This window comes from Amblyraja radiata, chromosome 5 (assembly GCF_010909765.2).
Source record: "Amblyraja radiata isolate CabotCenter1 chromosome 5, sAmbRad1.1.pri, whole genome shotgun sequence".
Taxonomy (NCBI): Eukaryota; Metazoa; Chordata; class Chondrichthyes; order Rajiformes; family Rajidae; genus Amblyraja; species Amblyraja radiata.
Window position 1 is genome coordinate 22,758,260 of NC_045960.1, and position 16,060 is coordinate 22,774,319.

At 45.7% G+C, this 16,060-nt stretch overlaps 1 protein-coding gene across 2 annotated transcripts in view; it reads left to right on the forward strand.

The window, feature by feature from the left end:
* The window catches only part of aida (axin interactor, dorsalization associated), a 45,768-nt gene that overhangs the window by 20,718 nt on the left and 8,990 nt on the right, over positions 1 to 16,060 (forward strand). The window contains exons 5-9 of one of the 2 annotated variants that reach the window (XM_033020756.1): positions 4,846 to 4,909; positions 5,788 to 5,891; positions 10,696 to 10,707; positions 13,512 to 13,634; positions 13,724 to 13,846. In XM_033020756.1, the coding sequence (XP_032876647.1) occupies positions 4,846 to 4,909; positions 5,788 to 5,891; positions 10,696 to 10,707; positions 13,512 to 13,634; positions 13,724 to 13,846 (426 nt within the window). The remainder of the gene's footprint in view (positions 1 to 4,845; positions 4,910 to 5,787; positions 5,892 to 10,695; positions 10,708 to 13,511; positions 13,635 to 13,723; positions 13,847 to 16,060) is intronic. The other variant, XM_033020757.1, reaches the window with a different exon arrangement.

The window sequence follows — 16,060 nt, forward strand, 5'->3', positions numbered from 1 at the left end:
CCCCCGTTCCCTGAAGAGCGAGGACATTTCCGATGCCCTGGTGTGGAACGTCTCATCCTGGGAGCAGATGCGGCGTAGGCGGAGGAATTGGGAGTAGGGGATGGAGTCCTTACAGGGGGCAGGGTGGGAAGACATGTAGTCCAGATAGCCATGTGAGTCAGTGGGTTTGTAGTGTATGTCGGTCAGAAGTCTATCCCCTGCGATGGAGAAATGTCCAGCCTGATCACTGGGTGTATCTGATGACTGATTTCTGCATCTTTCCCAGGCAGCCATTCACAATCACACAAACTCTATACATACAACTTTCACCTTGACTCTTCACTTCACCTCACCTCTCTCCTTTTGCTTACCTCTGGTGACCTTGTCATCATGAAACCATGTGGTGAAATCCTCTGCATACCTTATTAAAACAAGATTGTACTTCATTCTAGTTCATAAAACAAGTATAGATGAGTGAGGTTATGGGGTTCATCTGTTAATCCTGCCTCAGTATTTAACTGCCTGTTGAAAGACTTGAGAATATTGCCTTCAAAAGCCCAATCTGCTCATGACCATTCCCTCCCCCCTCTATCTCAGTAAATTTGCCCTTTCCTCATTTATACTGTTGTTCTAAATGTATTGACTAGTTTTATGAACAAAAGAATTGGGAGCACTGATTGGCCACTCAAATCTGCTCTGCCATTTAATAACATTCTCACCTCCACATTCCCATTTACCCCAGAAACCTATCAGCCCTGCTTTTCTAGACTCTGTCCACCTCTGCTTTAAAAATATTTGAAGACCTTGCTTTGACTGCTCATCGAGGTGGAGAATTCCAAGGACTCGTGACTAACCGAGAGAGAAATAGCTGTCTCATCTTGGATCGGCTGGACCAGATTTTACTGGGGCAAAAGAGGTTGAGGGATGACCTTGGAGAGGTTTATAAAAGCTATGAGGGGCATAGATACGATGGATAGTTACCGTCTTTTCCCCAAGGTAGCGGAGTCTAAAACTAGAGCGCATAGGTTTAAGGTGAGAGGGGAAAGATTTAAAAGGATCTGAGGGGCAAGTTTTTCACCCAGCAGGTGGTGGGCATATTGAACGAGCTGCGAGAGGAGGTGGTAGAGGCTGGTACAATAACAAGGTTTAAAAGACATGTGGGCAGGTACATGGATAGGAAAGGTTGAGAGAGATATGGGCCCAATGCAGACAACTAGTTCAAGTATGGTTGGTTGGTATGGGTGAGTTGGGCCAAAGAGCCTGTTTCTGTATTATGTAACACAATGACTTAAATAATTGAGCTCTTAGTTTAAAATAATGACCTTGAGTTCTGGATTCTTGCACAAGGATTATTCTCACCTCATTCACCTTGTTGCAGGGTTTCAATCCAAAACGCCAACCATTCCTTTGCCTCTGAAGATGCTGCTTGACCAGCTGTGTTCCTCCAGCGATTTGATTTTTGCTGCAGATTACAGCATCTGAAGCCTCTTGCTTCTCACTCAGGATCTTTATCGTCCCCTCTTCTTCTTCGAAACTCCAATTAGTGCAGCTTTTCCTTGTAGGGAAAACTTTTTCATTCCATACAAACCTTCTCTGAAATGCTTCCAACACATTTATGTCCTTCTCTAAATAGAGCCCAGTATTGTGAGCATTGCTCCGGATGTGGTCTCCCCAGTGCTCTACATAATAAAGCAAAACCCATCCACTTTTACATTTGTTTCTTGTTCCATGAAGCAGTAACATTTGCTAGTTTTCCTCATTACTTGCTTTAATCCATCATTGTTCAGGATTGCTATTTCAAAGGTTTCAAAGGTCTTTTAATGTCACACGTACCAAATAGGGTACAGTGATATGCGAATTACCATATAGCCATACGAAATAAAAGCAACAAGACACACAACTACATACATTTTAACATAAACATCCGCCACAGCAGATTCCCTACATTCCTCACTGTGATGGAAGGTAAAAAAAATCCAAACTCCTTCCTCTTTATTCTCCCGCGGTTGGGGCAGTCGAGCCATCCGTCGGGGTGATCAAAGCTCCCGCAGTCGGCGGTCGAAGCTCCCTCGTTGGTGCGATCGAAGCTCCCGCGTCGGGGCGGTCGAAACTCCCCGATTACTAGTATTTCTACTGATTAATCAATGTTCAATGGGTACCTGGTGCAGGAAAATGTTGCTGAGGTAAATGATCAGCCATGATACTACTGGATGACAGAATTGATTTCATAAGGTCCTTTTTTTAAAATCCAGTTTAACCTTCCAGGCTTTTCTCAAGACTCCATTAATCCTATATTTAGTGTTGGCACTGCTGGAGTTGAGTAGCTGCCCTTCAGTGGATCTTATGTGAAAGTCTTGGTAAGAGAATGCTTGGCGAGAACTGAGGGGAACGTGGAGAGACGAGAGCCTGCAAATGCTGGCGTCTGGAGCAACAAACAGTCTGCTGGAGGAACTCGGCGAGTCAGGCCGCATTTGCGGGTGGAAAGGAATAGCTTGTGTCTCGGGTCAAGACAAAAAGAAGGGGGGGAGTGAGATAGAAGTAAGGGGCATTGGGGAACCAAGCAGGGCAAAGGGCAATGGACATATGGAGCCAGATAGGGGAGGAGGAGGGATGGAGTTTGGAGGCAGAGGCAAGTTGATGATGGATGGAGGCAGCTAATAGAGGGGGGAAAAGGAGGCAATGGAGTGAAGGAAAAGGGAGGAGAGGGTGAAGGTGGAGACATGTTGTTAAGCTGGAAAGGGTACAGAGAAGAATTACAAGAATGTTGCCAGGACTAGAGGATGTGAGCTGGAGGGAATGGTTGAGTAGGCTGGGAATCTATTCCGCAGGAGGGTGAGGAGTGGTTTTATAAGATCATGAGAGTATAAGATCATGAGAGGAATAGATCGGGTAGATGCACAAAGTCTCTTGCCCAGAGTAGGTGAATTGAGGACCAGAGGACATAGGTTTAAGATGAAGGGGATACTATTTAATAGGAATCTGAGGGGTAACGTTTTCCCACAAAGGGTGGTGGATGTATGGAACAAACTACCAGAGGAGGTAGTTGAGGCAGGGACTATCCCAACATTTAAGAAACAGTTAGACAGATATATGGATCGAACAGGTTTGGAGGGAATATGGACAAAATGTGGGCAGGTGGCACTAGTGTAGCTGGGACATGTTGGCCGGGGTGGGCAAGTTGGGCCGATGAGCCTGTTTCCACACTGTATCACTCTATGACATCTACTGGATGCAGGGATTCAAAGGCTGCCAGGACTGTAATCTGATAAGTAAGGAAGGGGCCATTTAGCGGAGAGGTGAATGGCAGAGGGAACCAGAACCAGATGGAGGAGGGGGGGGGGGGGGGGGGCCGGGAAAGCCTGTGGGTGAAAGGTGTGTGAAGTTGAACATGATAGCAAGTTAAACTAATCTCCTCTGCCTGAACACGAGCCAGATCCGGCCATTCCCTGAGTATCCATGTGCCAATGTAAAAGTCCTTTGAATGCCACTACACTATCTGCTTTCACCACCACCTCGTTCTAAGTGTTCCAGGCACCCAGCTTTTGTCTGTGTTAAAAAAATCGTGCCACGCACTTCTCCTTTAAACTTTGCCCTTCTGATAGAAGTTTATAAAATACGAGAAGCGTAGATAGTCAGGGTCATTTCCCCAGTGTGGAAATGTCAAAGACTATAGGGCATAGCTTTAAAGTTTGAGCTAAGTGTAGTTTATTGTCACCTGTACCATATACAGTGAAAAGCTTACGTTGCGTGCTAACTGGAATTGTTCACCAAGAATTATCACCCCCAGCAACTAACCTGAATCTCCAAACAAACTATTACCAAAAGCATCAGCAGACACGTGAATAAAGTGTCTATTTGGCAAGTCCTTCACCCAGGTACCTAGAAAAGACGGGATAAAAACGTTCCTGTTGTAAGTAAGCTTGCTTACTTCCTATAACACAGAAGGAGATTACCAGGCCTAACGAGTCAATGCCAGCTCCCAGCAGAGCATCCTATTGCCCCTCATATTTCTTTGTAACATTTTCTTTCACTCTCTCATCAACTCCTCCTCCCATCCATCTATCCCAAGGGTAATTTATAGGATATTTGGGAGGAAACTGAAACTGACAGTAGACAATGTCAGGATGAACCTGCATGAGATGTGAGGCAGTAGCACTAGCAGCTGCACCACTGCGGTGAAGTTGAGTGAAAATGTGGCATCTACCGAATAGTCGTTGCCGAATCTGCTGTCGTTCCCACTGTCACCTGCTGCTTTCATTCAAAAGAAAGTCACCTTGCATTAGGAATAAACAGAAAGGTGCCATTGAATTGTTTAAGAAGGAACTGCAGATGCTGGAAAATCGAAGGTACACAAAATTGCAACAGCAGGACACTATGTTAAGTAATTTATTCAGCGGATAGCTTGCATCACAACGGGCCAGCATTTATTGCCCATCCCTAATTGTCCCTGATCAGAGGGCATTTTAAGAGTAGATCACATTTCTAGGTCTGAGGTGACAAAGGCCAGATCAGTGAGGGGCTGCTGCTGAAGAAGAGCATGAACCAGATGGGTTTTAAGCAGAATGAGTCTCCTGATCACTGTCACTGTGCCAGGTTTCTTGGAATTCCAGATTTATTTAATAATGACTTGAGCAGCTGCTGTAATGGGATTTGAATTTGTGCCCCCCCCCCACATCAATAGTCGTCTCTTTTGGATTCTAGTCCTGTAATTACACCACGTGACTTCCAACATGATTGCAGTGTTTGGCGACTGAAACCCTCTATCAGTGTAAACACACTGCAGTCTGGAGATTAAATCCCTGTGTTTACCTGCACTGCTGCTGTTAACAGTAGACATTGGTTTGTTTTCTCCTTTTTTCTTTACAGTTTTAAAGAACATTCTTTCTTATAACAAAGATTTTCCTTTTGATGTTCAACCTGTCCCTATAAGGTAAATGATTTAATTTGGCATCTTGTCCATTAAAACTCTTGGTTTTAATAAAAACGGATCCATCTTAATAATGAGTTGCTTCTGTTCTTTTTCTTTTGGGCATGAGATTCTCCAACATACTATCAGGATTTGTCCATGCTTCTTCATGCCACAGGGCTCCAGCTTGCTTTCCATCCAGTCGTTAATTCATTTCCTGCTGCATCAGCTGATTTCCATACTGTTTAAACGAATAACTAAAGTTATACTTCATTTTGTTTGATCACTGAGTGAATCCATGTTGTATGATGTAAGAAACCTTGGTTTCGGTAATGACTGGTGGAACACTGACGTTGTATACTTGCTGCCATGGTTTGATGAGATTGTGTAACCATGAACGAGGGAGACAGCAGCATTCTTGCTGATGTCCAAAACTGGCTCTGCATCCCTTCCCTTGGTCCGGCTCGAGGTCCCACATGGAGCTCGAGATGGCCAATGGCTGCAGCTACCAGGAATGAGTTGCTGTTGGTTGGAGTGGGGTCATGGCCACTTATATTTTTAATTGCCCTGGGCGTCCCATTATTCAATAAATGTTTAACTAGTCCCTTAATTTTCAAGAAACATTATAGTAACCAAACATGAGGAAGGATTCCATTCTCCTTCACCGATCTCCAAGGGATAAGAGTGTGTAAACTCACCTGGTGTGGGATCAGCCGTTGAAGGTTGTGCTGCCACATTGACAGGTGCTTGGGTTTCAACATCCACAATGAAACGCAGCTTGCTGTCTGCCCCGTCACCTTTTGGGCTGGACACCCTTTAGTCTTTGAGTTCACTTTGTGTTGTGGATGAGTTGCTAAGAGGCTGGGAATCTTCACAAGGATTGGTTTTGTTTTGTGTGACAGGAAAATCTTGGCACCTGGAGAAGAGGAGAACTTGGAGTTTGAGGAAGAGGAGGAAGGTGGAGCCGGAGCAGGGACTCCTGACCTCTTCACCACCAGAGTTCCAGGTTGGTTAATGGCCGATCATTCCTGTACCTGAAGTGTATGTGCTTGTAGTTAAAGGCAGGAAGATGAATGAATGCTCAATTGAATATGTCAAACTGCCTTCAGTTCTACTGAACCTTTGACAGGATCTGGAGAGAAGCATTTGCTGTGCTGAGAGGGCTCAGTTTGGCTCCCATTCATTGCGCAATCAGATAGAATTTCTGGGTGACGTTTTGGGTCGAGACCTTTCTTCAACGTCATCCATTCCTTCTCTCCAGAGATGCTGCCTGTCCCGCCGAGTTACTCCAGTATTTTGTGGCTATCTTCGGTGTGAACCAGCATCTGCTGTTCCTTCCTACACACTTAGAATTTCTTCTCATTGAGGGAAGGAATGTCCATAGAGAGCAGGAAACTTGCACAGATACTGTATTTGTGTCTGGTGCACTCCCCCCACTCCTGTGATGTGTGAACCTTCAGTCTGCAGCCACTATCCTTTCTCCTTTCCATACCCACTTTAGACAATACACTTTCCCCTTTAACTCTTGGTGATTGAAACAGCAAGCCAGTCTCAGTTGGTTTTAGTTGCTGATAGCAGTGTTGGGGATGCTGGACTGCAGACTTGTTCAGGTTTCCATACGACATTCGGCCCATTGTGTCCGTGCCAGTTCTCGGGTAAATTCCAATATCCTATTTCCCTGTAACTTCTTCTCTCTCGCATGTCCACTGTCCCCCCTGCTTCCCCTACCACTCGCCTACACCAGAAGTAATTTTGTACATCACACACTGTAACGGGTGATGGAGCCTCTGAGAATCCCTCCGCTACATGGATTTTCAAATCCCAATGCATCTCAGATGCTTGTTCCTCCAGAGAGAAGACCAAAGCGTTAGTCTGACAGACATGCCGCAAACACAGGACTAATGCTCCACGGGTCGGGTGGCTCAACACCGACATTCCTGACAGCGCCATCCAGCTAACGGGGCGTCATTTACTCCGAGCGGACAGGACATCAGACTCCGATAAGACCAGAGGTGGGGGTCTGTGCATTTATGTAAATAAAGCATGGTGCACGGACTCCACCATCATCGAGAGTCACTGCTCAGCTAACCTTGAGTTCCTCTTGGTTAGATGCAGACCGTTCTATCTGCCCAGAGAGTTCACCTCCACTGTTGTGACTGCAGCCTATATCCCTCCTGATGCTAATGCCAAGCTTGCAATGAAAGAGCTGCATACTTCCATTAGCAATCAACAGACGCACAACCCCGAGGCAGCCTTCATTGTTGCGGGTGACTTCAATCATTCTAACCTGAAGACTGTACTCCCCAAATTCCACCAACATGTAGACAAGACACTGGACAAAGTCTACACCAACATGGCTGAAGCTTACAAAGCCATCCCCCTCCCCCAACTTGGTCAGTCTGATCACGTCTCATTGTTCCTGCTCCCTAAGTACTCCCCACTCATCAGACGGGTTAAACCAACTGTGAGGACAGTTAAAGTGTGGTCAGAGGAAGCGGACTTCACACTTCAGCAGTGTTTTGGAAACACTGACTGGAAGGCGTTTGCAGCCCAGGCCACCCTTGACTCCCACACGGACATTGATTCCTACACATCCTCTATTCTGGACTTTATAAACACCACCATCAATAGTGTCACCTCCCAAACAGGTGACCATATTCCCGAATCAGAAGCCATGGATGAACAGCGAGGTCAGGCTACTGCTGAAAGCACGGGACACCGCTTTCAGGTCAGGCGATGCTCGAGCCTACAGCTCATCCAGGGCTAACCTGAAGAGGGGCATCAAGAAGGCCAAGCACTGCCATAAGCTCAGGATTGAGGAGCACTTCAACAACAACTCCGACCCCCGACGCATGTGGCAAGGCATCCAGGACATCACGGACTATAGACCCTCCAACACCACCCCCACATCCAGCGACGCCTCCTTCCTTGAGGAGCTTAATCACTTCTATGGCCGCTTCGACAGGGACAATCTAGAGACAGCCATCAAGGCTGTGCTCCCTGCCGATCACCAACCCCTCACACTCACCCCCTACGACGTATACGTGGCACTGAGTAGGACTAATGCACGTAAGGCTGCTGGCCCTGACGGCATCCCCGGGCGCGTGCTCAGGGCCTGTGCTGCGCAGCTGACAGACGTCTGGACTGACATCTTCAACCTGTCACTTGCCCAAGCAGTTGTCCCCATGTGCCTTAAAACCACCTCCATCGTGCCAGTGCCAAAACACCACTGCGGCAAGCCTCAACGACTTCCGCCCAGTTGCACTTACCCCCATCATCACCAAGTGCTTCGAGAGGCTGGTCCTGGCACACCTCAAAAGCTGCCTACCCCCCACACTGGATCCCTATCAGTTTGCCTACCGCATGAACAGGAGTACGGAGGATGCCATCTCAACGGCACTTCACTCCGCCCTCTCCCACCTCGACAACAGAGACACTTACGTAAGAATGCTGTTCATCGATTACAGCTCAACATTCAACACCATTATACCATCTAAACTGATCACCAAACTTGGTAACCTGGGCATCGATCCCTCCCTCTGCAATTGGATACTGGACTTTTAACCAACAGACCACAGTCTGTTAGGTTAGACAAGCACACCTCTTCAACCCTCACCCTGTGTGCTGAGCCCCCTCCTCTACTCCCTCTTCACCTATGACTGCACACCTGTACATGGTACTAACACCATCATCAAGTATGCAGATGATACAACGGTGATTGGCCTCATCAGCAACAACGATGAGTCGGCCTACAGGGAGGAGGTCCAGCACTTAGCAGCATGGTGCGCTGACAACAACCTGGCCCTTAACACCAAGGAGCTCATTGTAGACTTCAGGAAGTCCAGGGGCGGCACGCACACCCCCATCCACATTAACGGGACGGAGGTGGAACGTGTTTCTAGCTTCAGGTTCCTGGGTGTTAACATCTCCGATGACCTCTCTTGGACCCACAATACCTCAACTCTGATCAAGAAGGCTCACCAGCGTCTCTTCTTCCTGAGGAGACTGAAGAAGGTCCATCTGTCTCCTCAGATCCTGGTGAACTTCTACCGCTGCACCATCGAGAGCATCCTTACCATCTGTATCACAGTATGGTATGGCAACTGCTCTGTCTCCGACCGGAAGGCATTACAGAGGGTGGTGAAAATTGCCCAACGCATCACCGGTTCCTCGCTCCCCTCCATTGAGTCTGTCCAAAGCAAGCGTTGTCTGCGGAGGGCGCTCAGCATCGCCAAGGACTGCTCTCACCCCAACCATGGACTGTTTACCCTCCTACCATCCGGGAGGCGCTACAGGTCTCTCCGTTGCCGGACCAGCAGGTCCAAGAACAGCTTCTTCCCGGCGGCTGTCACTCTACTCAACAACGTACCTCGGTGACTGCCAATCACCCCCCCCCGGACACTCCTCCCACAGGAAAAACACTATGTCTGTATATATGCTAATGTAAATATTTATTCAAATCATATGCTATGTCGCTCTTCCAGGGAGATGCTAAATGCATTTCGTTGTCTCTGTACTGGACACGGACAATGACAATTAAAGTTGAATCTGAATCTGAATCTGATCTAATGGAATTGTCTTGTTAAAATGTTCCTCTAAATGAGTGGCAACACATCGCTGTTACAGTGAGAAAGCTATTGTTTCCTTGAAGGAATTCCGCCTTGCGTTTGGTGAGTGCATCAATCAAGGTTTGTGCAATGAGAGAGCGGGGGGACTGATACAGGGCAGGAGACGCTCTCTGTATCCATTCCAAGTACACGGTAAATACTTTGATACAATTCCTTTCAGTTTAGTCATTATCTTCCATGTACATCCCTGCCTCAAAACAGAAACTTAAATTTGGAAAGATGCTAAAGAAATTATGAATGGTGCTATTCTGTTTTCACAATTCAATTTCATTCCTGCATATTTGTTTTCTGGAACTTTCTTGTCTATATTCTACACTGCTACTGGTTTGATCCACCTCTGTTCACCGAACCCTCTTGAACTCCCTCTGTAGCAAATGTCTCTCGCGAACAGGCCTGCAATGGCAGTGAGTTTGTGAAACAGTCTTTCCTCTTTGTGCCACTGTTCAGTGGGGGGAGGGGGGGGGGGGGCAGTGCAGTAATGCTCCTGCACTGATCCAGTGCTCCCACAATCATCTCAATAACAGCATCATTAACTGCGATTTAAAAAAAATTACTTTTCAACAAATCCATTCTTGTATGTGTGTGTTTTTGGACAGAGTTAAGTGCCAGGAAAGGAGCACTTATGTCTTATTAATGTGTATTTGGCACTAACCTGATTGTACCAGCCTGCAAAATGTGTTAAACAGCTGTCAATGAGCAGCTTTCCACTGTAGCCAAGCAGATTCTTCACCTGATACCACATGTCAATGAACCACCCAGAGGAAGGATGCAGTGTGACTCTCTGTACCCCACACTCCGGGCGGGGGAGACAGTGTGTGACTCACTATACCACTGTACCGTTTGATTGAGATGGTCGGCCTTTCACTGTTCATTTGCTTCATCCCAAGCAGATGACTTCTCCCGATTCCTTGGTCCCTTTTTGTGGGGATGGGAATGGCTCGAGCTGTAAAGACCCAAGACTGAGCCTTCAGAGTTAGATAATAGCTCACAAACCTTCATCTCTCCCTGATCCACCTCTTGCTCAGTGCTAGCCCATTGCCAACATTGTATAGCTTGCAGTGTACTGAGGTTGTGGTTGTATTAAGCCTGTGCATTAACACATGATCCTGTCTTTTATCTGCATGGTCTGCTTCTGTTGGCTCCCCCTGCCTTTGATCTGCATGTGCTGCGTTCTAATCCCAGGAGCTGTTGAAGGTAATGCTGCTGCTTTTGATATTTGTCTTGTTGGCTCCATTCGGTGGGGTCAAACAAATCTTGCCTAACTTTAGTCGCTAATATTTTCAACTTTGAAGGAAAGTAGATTTGGATGATTGGAAATCCATCAGCAAGACATGGACTGCACCTTCCCACCCTTCCCCAATCCTGCTCCTGGCTTTGTTCATCCACTGCTGCAACCTTCATCACATGTTGTTCCCTGTAGACCACTCCACTCCACCCCACCATTCTGCTGACCATTGCCCACCAACAGTCCTCTGTAAATGTTGCCTGTTGTTTGTGCTCTGTCTCCTGTCCATCCATTACGCTGACCCTCGGTCCTACAAATTCTTAATTTTATAAACATTGTTCACATTTTCAAACATCCCAATTCAATCTTTGTAAAGCTCCTTGCAAGCCTCAATAACCTTCCGTTCTCCAGTTCTGGCCTCTTGCATATCCCTGATGGGTGACCCAGGTCTCTGCACAATTCCCTGCTGCTTTTCTTTCAGTGGCATCCCTTTAACCTGCTCCTTTGGTCCAGCCATTCGTTCTAATGTTGCCTGTTCAGCATGAAGTTTAATAGTTGTGAAGTGTTTTGGAGTGTTTTACTATTTAAGGTGTTGGGGAAATGCAAGTTATTGTTGAAAATAATCTTCTTTAAAAATGTCACCCCGTTTAAATTTTCCATCTGTTTCCCCTGGTATAGAGCTCCAAATGTACTGGACTCTTTATTAGAGCAGGAATCCTGACCCATGCCTTTGCAGTCAGACCTTGAATCTGACTGATAATTGTAGAACAGCAATCCAAGGAAAGTGTGCACCTCTTTTCCTGTCCCTTCCTCTTCTGTTAATCAACCCGACCCGAAACTTCACCTATCCATGTTCTCCAGAGATGCTGCCCGACCCACTAAGTTCTCCAGAGATGCTGCCCGACCCACTGCCCGATCCAGTATTCTGTGTCAATATTTCTCATGCACATAGCTTTGCTGAGCATCCCTACTCGGCCCTTGCCCACCATATGCATGTAGATCCTATCTCTCAGAATATAGACACAAAATGTTGGAGTAACTCAGCGGGACAAGCATCATCTCTGGAGAGAAGGACTGGGTGACGTTTCGGGTCGAGATCCTTCAGACCCTATCTCTCAGAATCCCTTCCGCTAACTTAGGCACTACTGATGTAAGGCTCGGTGTGGTTCTGTACATTGCATTATGTAGTTTCCATGCTTTTCTTTGTCGCCTTTCTTAAATAGAGGCACAAATTAGCCGTACTCCAGTTTCCTGGCATCTCATCCATGGTACAGATATCTTTGCTGGTGGCCCAATAATTTATTCCCTAGCTTCCCATAACGTGCTTGATCAGGTCACAAATGTATCTACCTCAATGCATTTCAAGACCTCCAGCATCTCCTCTTCTGTAATGTGTTCTCTCTTTAAGACTTCATTATTAATGTCTCCCAACATCAATGTATTTCTCCAAGGTAAACGCAGAGGCGTTGACAAAGGTGTGTCACTGATGGGGATGGCACCTGGTCAGACTGATAGATGGGTATCAGAAAACCAAGCTGTTTGACGCCCAGAGCTGGACACAGTGTCTAGTTGAAGATGAACCGATGTTTGATCAAATTTTATTGTGGTTTTCTTGTTGTTGTACATCATTCATCAATCTATAAAGTCCAAAATCTTGTGTGTTTTTTAAAATAACTTTCTAAATTTGCCACAGCACGTACAAGGAACTATTCACAATTACACAACTCTCTCTATTTGTGGACTCCCTTCAGAATTGTGCTTTCTAGTTTAATGGACTGTTCTTTTTTTTCCCCACTAAAACATTACCTTTCAGTGAAAGGGTTTCATCTGCGACCATCTTGTAACAATCTTGAGGATAGGAGGCTCAAAGGCCTGAGTGACCCACTCCGAAATCATATGGACATTGTCCAGTATCTAGTATTCCACCCCTAGTATTGTTTCGTGAACTTTCCTCTCCACTGAAGTTAAACTGACAGCTCTGCAGTTTCTAGTTTATTCCTGCACCTTTTTTTAGAATGAGTGCAATGTTTGTCATTTTCCCGTACACAAACCATGAATCTACTGATGTTTGGAGGATTAGTCGGAGCCTCTGCAATTCCCTCCATCTCGTCTCAGCAACCTGGGATACCGTCAGAATCATGGAGTTAGAGCTGGAAACTTGTCCATGCTGACCTAAACTCGTCCCATTTAGGCCTATATTTCTCTCAACTATTCCTGAGTGTATATCTGTCTCACTGTCTATTAAATCTTGTGAATATACCTGCCACTACAGCTTCCTTGGGAAGCTCTTTCAATATATGTTAACGATCTTCTGTATTCTCCTTGGATCCCTTTTAAAATCTTCCCCTTTCAACGTGAGCCTGTGCTCGATATTTTTAGAGTCCCCTACCTGTGAAAAAAGCTGTGATCATTCACCTTGCCTATGTCCCTCATAATTTTCCATCCCTCTAGAAGGTACTTGCTCAAATCCCTACACTCCAGGCTTGCCTTTCTGTACCAATTCCCTCAGTCTAGGGTGTCTTTGGGCAAGGCAATGCAGATAAAGGCGACATCCACATTGAACACATACTGGTACCAAAAACAAGTGTGAGAAATGTCAATGTCTGCACTTCTTGTAATGTTAAATGTTGGGACATTATGTGAAGTCCCCCAATCTATTGCTTGTGCTGTGGTGTCTCCACAATATCTGAGATCAGCAGGGACCTCGGTGTTTAATTGTTACTGATTACACCGATGGCACATGCAGTGATACTGTGGTAATGTCTGTCCTCAGGTACCCTCCTACCACGACTGCCCTCTGAACCAGGCATGGCCCTGCTCACTATAAAAATAGAAAAAATCGGACTGAAGGATGCAGGGCAGTGCATCGACCCTTACGTGACAGTCAGCATCAAAGGTAAAGCAGCATCATTTTCAAACAGGATTGCTCTCCATATCATTTTGTTGTGTACAAATATCAACACAGGCTGTCACTGTATCACACAGATATTAATGGAGTAGACCTAACCCCTGTGCAAGACACTCCTGTGGCTACAAGAAAAGAAGATACATATGTACACTTTGCTGTTGATGTGGAAATTCAGAAACACATTGAGAAGTTGCCAAAGGGTGAGTCACCTTGAGTTCCTTCCTTGGAGAAGGTTGTTGATGTAGCAACACCATTGCAGTGTCTGGTTACCTGGCAAGTGAGCCTGAGTGAGGTGAGGCTCACCAACTGTGTGAATTAGTTTGAACCTGGAGTGAGGTATTGGGTTGTGTGTGAGATGGCACTGTACACAGGGATCATAAGGTCAGACAACACAGCAACAGGCCAGATAAGATCTGTGCTGACTCACTTACACTGATCTCTTTTTATTCTCTCCAACTTCCCATTAACCTCCCCCCACATTCTACACCCCTACACACTGGGGGGCAATTACCACCATCATGTTTTTGGGATGTGGGAGGAAACTGTAGCATGTGGAGGAAACCCACGTGGCCACACAGAGAGCGTGCAGACACCACACTGACAAAGCCATGGGTCAGAATCTAACCCGGGTCACTGGAGCTGTGGGGCAGTGGCTCTATCTGCTGTGCCACCTTAAAAAAAAATGCTCTCTGCTGACATGCCGTGTATAAACTTTGGGAATGAAATTACTATTAATTCAGCACCACACCAGAGGACAGTGAGAATTATCCCGTCTCACCAAGTGACAACACTGGAGTTGTGCTTGGCTCAGGATTCACACATGGGTCCTGAGGTCAGTGCAAACATTATCCTCACTCCCTACCCCTGCCTCATTTGGAAGATGGTGCCAGAGTGTGGCAACTATTTGCATGCTGATCCCAGAGTGGATCTACTGTCATCCACCACAATCATTCCACTCTTTTAAATCGCTGTTATAAGTCTAAATACATTTCTATTTGCACTACCTGTTGTACTCTATCGAATTCCCTCAGCAACAGGTACTTCATCTCTTTACAAAATACATTTGGACAGATACCGTGCCCTCCATAATGTTTGGGACAAAGACCCATCGTTTATTTATTTGCCTCTGTACTCCACAATTTGGAATTTGGAATAGAAAAAAATCACGTGGTTAAAGTGTACATTGTCAGATTTTAATAAAGGCCATTTTTATACATATTGGTTTCACCATGTAGAAATTACAGCTGTGTTTATACATAGTCCCCCATTTCAGGGCACCATAATGTTTAGGACACAGCAATGTCATGTAAATGAAAGTAGTCATGTTTAGTATTTTGTTGCATATCCTTTGCATGCATTGACTGCTTGAAGTCTGCGATTCATGGACATCACCAGTTGCTGCGTGTTTTCTCTGGTGACGCTCTGCCAGGCCTGTATTGCTGCCATCTTTAGCTTATGCTTGTTTTGGGGATTAGTCCCCTCCAGTTTTCTCTTCAGCTTATAAAAGACATGCTCAATTGGGTTCAGATCGGATGACTGACTTGGCCACTCAAGAATTGACCATTTTTTAACTTTGAAAAACTCCTTTGTTGATTTAGCAGTATGTTTGGGATCATTGTCTTGCTGTAGAATGAACTGCCGGCCAATGAGTTTTGAGGCATTTGTTTTAACCTAAGCAGATAGGATGTGTCTATACACTTCAGAATTCATTATGCTGCTGCCATCAGCAGTTGTATCATCAATGAAGATAAGTGAGCCAGTACCTTCAGCAGCCGTGTTTCACAGATGAGGTGGTATGCTTTGGATCTTGGGCTAACCAGTTGTTTGCATCTTGCATTGTAGCCTCTATTTCTTTTCATGAAGTCTTCTGCAGACAGTGGTCATTGACAAATCCACACCTGACTCCTGAAGAGAGTTTCTGATCTGTCGGACAGGTGTTTGGGGATTTTTCTTTATTATAGAGAGAATTCTTCTGTCATCAGCTATGGAGGTCTTCCTTGGCCTGCCAGTCCCTTTGCGAATAGCAAGCTCACCGGTGCTCTCTTTCTTCTTAATGATGTTCCAAACAGTTGATTTTGGTAAGCCTGTTTGGCTGATATCTCCAATAGTTTTATTCTTGTTTCTCAGTTTCATAATGGCTTCTTTGACTTTTATTGGTACAACTTTGGTCCTCATGTTGATAAACAACAATAAAAGTTTCCAAGGGTGATGGAAAGACTGGAGGAAAGACTAGGTGCTGAGAGCTCTCTTTTTCCTGCATTAAGGAGGCAACACACCTGAGCAATTACAAACGCCCGTGAAGCCATGTGTCCCAAACACTATGGTGCCCTGAAATGGGGGGACTTTGTATAAACACAGCTGTAATTTATTCATGCTGAAACCAAAATGTATAAAATACCCTATAAATAAAATCT